This window comes from Diplotaxodon limnothrissa, linkage group LG5, assembly GCF_057381915.1.
Source record: "Diplotaxodon limnothrissa isolate DT_005_m linkage group LG5, D_limnothrissa_male_GT1.1, whole genome shotgun sequence".
Lineage (NCBI taxonomy): Eukaryota > Metazoa > Chordata > Actinopteri > Cichliformes > Cichlidae > Diplotaxodon > Diplotaxodon limnothrissa.
The window spans coordinates 5,716,514-5,722,872 of record NC_140600.1 but is presented as its reverse complement, the minus strand read 5'-3'; the positions used below and the strand labels follow the sequence as shown (position 1 = coordinate 5,722,872).

The window sequence follows — 6,359 nt, the reverse complement described above, 5'->3', positions numbered from 1 at the left end:
GTGGCTTTGCATGTAACTTTGGGTCAGCAAAGGCAGACAGCACACAAACCCCGAGAAGAGGTGGAGCTATGACGAGACTCTTAAAATCCGAAGCTTATTCCTCAACTCACTGCCAAGGTGACGAGCTCCGCTCCTGACAAATAGCTCCGAGCTCCGCGCTTCACACGCAGGGACCGGGCATGAACGCGGCAGGATTTGGGAGTTTTGGGTCAAAGTTTTGCTTTCGGTTCCAGATTTCTGCTCCACATGGGATCAAATCTGGACAGAAGTAGAGCGTAAGAAAAAACAAACACAAAGAAAGAAAAGAGAAAAAAAAGAAACCAGGAGCCGCAGGCGCACAGAAAAAGTCGGCAACCTGTACTCAATACTTGCCTTGATCCTAAATCTGAGGATAACTTTGCCCACAGCGTTGATCTTCGGACTACAGCAGCGCAACAGAGGGAATATGAGTTCCGGCTTGGGCCACTGAAAGGGAGTGATAATCGGGTAAACGCGCTCCGGTGACCGACAGCCAGATTATGCAGCATCCTTTGGACATGGGGGCGCATTACTATCCTCCGGATGTTCATGCAGACCACAGAACTCATCGCTACAGGAGTTTCATGATAGAGGAGATCCTCACAGATCACCCGGAGCACAAAGTTTCGGCTCCGGCCGGGGAGCTGCTTAAATTCGGAGTACAAGCTCTACTCTCTGCGCGGCCTTTCCATAACCAACTGGGTAAGGCAAAAGATGGATGAGTCTTTCATAGCGGTGTGGAAAAAACACACCGGGATAATACACGCATTAATATTTAATACAATAGCGAAATATTCAAAGGGGATTTCACATTTAATTACAAATGTAGGCATGGGGGAAATGTTTCCTTTCTTATCGCTGTTTTTAAGTAACACTGTAAACAAGAAAAAGGCAGGCGCATTATGAAAATGAATTACTGTAAAGTTTTTAAATAATGGGTTTTATCTGATTAAGAAACAGAATATAACATAAACAAAAACATATTAGAAGCTTAAATGAGTTAAAGCGTGGATCACCGATGAGATTCATGTTAATCTTAGCTCTTCTTTTGATGAGCGCTCGGTGACGGTATCTAAATATGATGGATCAATATCTAGAAATAATAATAATAATAATAATAATAATAATAATAATAGTAGTAGTAGTAGTAGTAGTAGTAGTAGTTTAGGGTAGAACTGCATTTGCCTTTTTTCCAATTCGAGTCACAGAACGAGAAAGACTAATTTCCTTTCCCGATTATTAATAATAATTTCAGGCCTCTTTAATATTCACAGTAGCTACTCCAATTTTAAAGCTTGAAGCTGTGCTTTGTTTCGTTTAATGTTCACATCATGTGACCTTTAACCTTTGAAAACATGTCTAACGACAATAACACAATAATACTGACGCCTTATTCTAACCTTCCACGCTTATAATGTTTGGTATCAGAAATAAGTAGAACTTAATCGTATCTACGTCATTCATGCTTTTCTGTCCGTGTGGCAGCAGCGCTTTGAAATCTGCTCCAGCGTGTGCGTGCTGTCACATGCGTCCTCTGCAGAAAACACACGATATTAAAACGACTTTTCGTTTGCGGGGAACTCATTTAGCCTCCGAGAGCTGCCCACCTTAAACGATCAGGGAATCGATTTTAAAGGTCCACTTGTAGTTTACGCCGTTGTTCCCCTTGGGTCCCCACTCCTCGAAAACATCGAGTAAATAAAACCAACTCGTTTTGAAATCTGCTCCTCATTGCCGTGGGTAATATGTTGTTTCCTTTCCCGGCCATGTTCACAGTGCTTAAAGCCGACCAGACGAGCCTCCTAAAGTTCCCCATGTCACCGCTGTCCTGCTCGCTGGGCTCCCCGCTCCTGTCCGCGGCCCCGGGCCTTCAGGTAGGCCCAGCGTCCCACCACCTGCCGCTGGACCTCCACCTCCGCGGGAAGCTGGAGCACGGAGCCGACGCAGGCAGCAAGACCAAGAAGGGCCGCCGCAGCCGCACCGTGTTCACCGAGCTGCAGCTGATGGGCCTGGAGAAACGATTCGAGAAGCAGAAGTACCTTTCTACACCCGACAGGTGCGCAGGAAACCGCCGAGGATAATGGCGATAAAGACAGCTGCTTTCCCGGGACTTACTGTAGGATTTATTCCAGCCTGTAACCTGCAGACTGCTTCACAGCACTGCAAAACTTCTCTCACATCACTAATTCATGTCTTTATTATCTGTTTCCTATTTGCATTGAAACACTGAGTGTGTGTTTAAACGAACGAACCTCGTCCAGCTTTTAATCTAAAACTGCTGCGTTAACCTGGCTGCTCAAACCACACCTGAGCGCTTTCACGGTGGCCGGTGGTGAGAGCTTCCATTTGATCTGGGTCGTTCCACCTTTAGAAAGCTAAAGCGAAATGAGGCTATTACAAGCTGCAACAGGTAGCAATAAAACCTCATTATTATCCTGGTGACTTGATGAGGTCTTTGGAAGTGTGGTCCACACTGCTTTCTTCTTCTTCTAATGATATGTTTGATTTTGTGTCTTACAGAATAGATCTCGCAGAGTCTCTCGGTCTGAGTCAGCTCCAAGTGAAAACATGGTACCAGAACAGGAGGATGAAATGGAAGAAAATTGTAAGTTGGCTGGACTTAATACAGTCTGTTTAACATGCAAGCTCAACGCAAAAGTAAAGAGATGCTTCTGCTTTCCATTCTTTCAACTTATCCTGATGGGAAATGCAGTTCAGCGGAATAAATTCAGCAGTATTTTTTTTTTTTTTGGGGGGGGGGGGGGGGGGGGGGGGGGGTGTCCTGCATTGAATATGTTGGTGTGCAACTTTGTTAAGGACGCCAAATCGCATGTATGAGTCACCGTCTGTACTCTGAGGCTAAAACCGAGTTTCTCCCGCAGGTGCTGCAGGGCGGCGGCCTGGAGTCCCCGACCAAGCCCAAAGGTCGCCCTAAGAAGAACTCCATCCCCAGCAGCGAGCAGCTCTCTGAGCAGGAGCGATCCACCGCAGAGGCTGACCGGCCCGATGGCTCCAGCTCCCACTTAGAGAACGCTCAGGAGGAATGACCAGCCTCTTTATCTATGAACCTGTGGGACGCTCAGAGTGCCTGAAAAAAGGGGGATTTTTTGCTGGACCGTACGGCCACCTGGTGCAAAAAAAGAAAAGAAAAAAAGAAAAAGAAAAAAAAGCCCTACAGAAACCTAACGTGCACGAGGCGACATCCTCCAGCAGCCCGGCGTTTTTGTGGCATTCCCTCGTGATGCTGCTGTTGAGGAGGCGACTCAAATATTTGCAGTAGGTCTAACTCTTTATATTCTAAGGATCAGCTCTCACTTATCTGTCCTGCATTCCCTTTGTGTAACTTTGCATTTGATTAATTATTAAATATATTTTCACTAAGGCTCTTCTCCGTTTATTGCAAAGGGGGCATGGTTAAAGATAAGCGTGTCGTCACCGGCCCCGCGCGGCCCTGTTCACACGCGCCTAACATGGATACATATCTGCACATTCAGACAAGTTCGCAGCGATTCACCAGGCTCCAGATAACAGAGACACGGGGGCGTAAAGGCGCTCAGGTTTAGGACTAGTTGCTGTTGACCTGCGTGTCCTGCTGTGGTAATGTCATGATTCCATGTAGCAGCATTGGGGCTTCTCTTTCTTAATCGAAATAAAAATATGGATTTATTTAATGAGGAGTTTTTGGGGGGTGAGAATACAAAATAGGTCTCCTTTCACATATCAGGGCCATTTAGGTGAATGCGAATGCAGGAGAATATGTTACAGTATCGTTAGCTTGAATTTATCGTGAACATGTTAATCAGAATATATAAAAGGTAATAACTTGACAGATCTGGACTGCACAGGAAGAACCACTGCGAAATAATAATAATAATAATAATAATAATAATAATAATAATTATAATAATAATGAAAACATGAGGTGAGAAGATTATTTCTTTAGCTTGTTATTAAAGACAGTTTTCCCTTAACGCCTCTGTGGCAATAAAACGAAATTCTGATCTCAGTAAACCAAAGCTGAACGATAACAGTGAACAGATAAAGGTTTACTAGTAAAAAGTAAATACATCAAATAAAAATGCCGGAATATGTCTTCTGTTACTCTCTTTACTCGCAGACCTCATATATATATATATATATATATATATATATATATATATATATATATATATATATATATATATATATATATATATATATATAGAGAGAGAGAGAGAGAGAGAGAGAGAGAGAGAGATATATAGATAGATGAGGATAGCTTTCATTAAAAAGCTATCCTCATCTATCTATATATATATATATATATATATATATATATATATATATATATATATATATATATATATATATATATATATATATATATAGATAGATAGATAGATAGATATAGATAGATGAGGATAGCTTTCATTAAAAAGCTATCCTCATCTATCTATATCTATATATATATATATATATATATATATATATATATATATATATATATATATATATATATATATATATATATAGATAGATAGATAGATAGATATAGATAGATGAGGATAGCTTTCATTAAAAAGCTATCCTCATCTATCTATATCTATATATATATATATATATATATATATATATATATATATATATATATATATATATATATATATATATATATATATAGATATAGATAGATGAGGATAGCTTTCATTAAAAAGCTATCCTGCTGAACACATTATTACTTTAACGCGTAGCTGATCGGCGAACTATTTCGAATACGTTTTTCTTCTTTTCTTCTTTGTTGTGTTGCTGTCACGTCGGGGGCCTAATCCCGTATTTTCTAAATGTTCATTAAATTAAATTAAATGTTCATTAAAGCCATACATTTCTATGCATTTCTAGCTTTTTCAGCTGATCAACTTGAGAAAAACAAACGCTGAATTGCGTCTTTAATAAAAATAAATGCTGAGTTGGAATTGAGAATTCCGCCGGAAATTCGTCGGGCTCCTCGCATTAAACACTCTCAGGCATCGGTGCATCATCACAAACGCGGGCTCTCTCGTCACTCTCATCATTAGAACTGTGGCGTCTCAAAGCTTCACTGCCTCTAAATACAAATGCTACATGAGTATAAAAAACAGTATTTTCATATTATTATTAATAATAAATCAGGTTCAATTTTTTGACTCAAAGTTATAGTTCAAAGGTTTCCTAAATAGAAAAAAGACAAAGCGAATGTGGAAAACAGCACAACAGGCACATTTAAGTAATACTATTAGCTGGGTGGTTAGCTAAAAGTAATCAGTGTAAAATAACAGCTGTAGGAAACAGCTAAATGTAGTAGATGAACAGGTAAAAGTAATGGATAAAGAAACAAAGAAGAGTGGTAGAAATGTGGCCTAGCTGAAATAGCTAAGCAAATAGAAATAACAAACATTACGAGTTAAATATATAAATCCTACTGAATAAATCCTACAGTAAGCTTATATCTTTGTATCTATATCCATATCTATATATCTGCATAAATAATTGTAACTTCTTTTGCACCATAAACAGTGGATATTAAATAATCTACTTTGGAATGGAAAAAATACACAACACTGTTTGCTCTGATGTTATTAAATGGATTTAAAAAAAATCCTATTCAGATTTGCCTGACAGCGTGGATGAAAGGGTACTTTATTTGATCTGTTTTTGCGTGTGTTATGATAACGCTGTTAGGGTATATCATATTTTTATTTTCTGGAAATATTCTAATAGTATCTCACAGGGAAGCTCACATTTATCCTTGGAAAATCCAGCACTGTTTAGACTCAGACTCATAATTCTATTAGTATGCAGCAGGAATACTCCAGGCCTAGTTATTTAAACAATACCATTAAACAGGATAAAATGTGTGGTTTCTTCAGAGGCCATTGCAGCTACAATATCTTTTTTTTAATACACCTCATTTTAATTTGCTTAACAACTTCCCATGTAATTATCACAAAACAGTAGTTAATGACTTAAATAGAAGAATAGACTTTTAGCACTTTATATAAACATACATTACAGACATGAAACGCACACACACTCTTGAATGGTTTTACACTGAAAATGCTGGAAAATGACTTTTAAAACTTTTAGTATTTCACATATTCTGGGTCTCACATCTTTTGCCAGAGGGACAGATCTGAGACCACAGATAGTGAAAGTGTACGTTTATAAGGAGTCTGTTTTTCAATTCTATTCAAAACTTTAAAACAAAGAAGTAGAAGAAATATTTGTCGATGTGGCTTATCATTGGAGCATGAATGGTAGCATTTATTTTTATGGTAAAAGCAAATAATACCGTGCGCACTAAAAGAGGTCTAAAATAACATTAA

At 39.0% G+C, this 6,359-nt stretch overlaps 1 protein-coding gene across 1 annotated transcript; it reads left to right on the top strand.

Annotated features, from left to right (window-relative positions):
* Window positions 1-518: 518 nt before the first annotated feature.
* On the top strand, window positions 519-3,065 carry barx1 (BARX homeobox 1). Its single transcript, XM_085353705.1, has 4 exons — window positions 519-720; window positions 1,795-2,074; window positions 2,539-2,623; window positions 2,901-3,065. Exons 1-4 carry the CDS (start codon window positions 519-521, stop codon window positions 3,063-3,065), a joined length of 732 nt encoding a protein of 243 aa, XP_085209831.1.
* The last annotated feature ends 3,294 nt before the right edge of the window (window positions 3,066-6,359 follow it).

Coding starts and splice junctions, on each gene's coding strand:
- barx1 (XM_085353705.1), top strand. CDS start 519: ATGCAGCATCCTTTGGACATGGGGGCGCATTACTATCCTCCGGATGTT. Junction 721..1,794: donor GCCTTTCCATAACCAACTGG/GTAAGGCAAAAG, acceptor CCATGTTCACAG/TGCTTAAAGCCGACCAGACG. Junction 2,075..2,538: donor TACCTTTCTACACCCGACAG/GTGCGCAGGAAA, acceptor TGTGTCTTACAG/AATAGATCTCGCAGAGTCTC.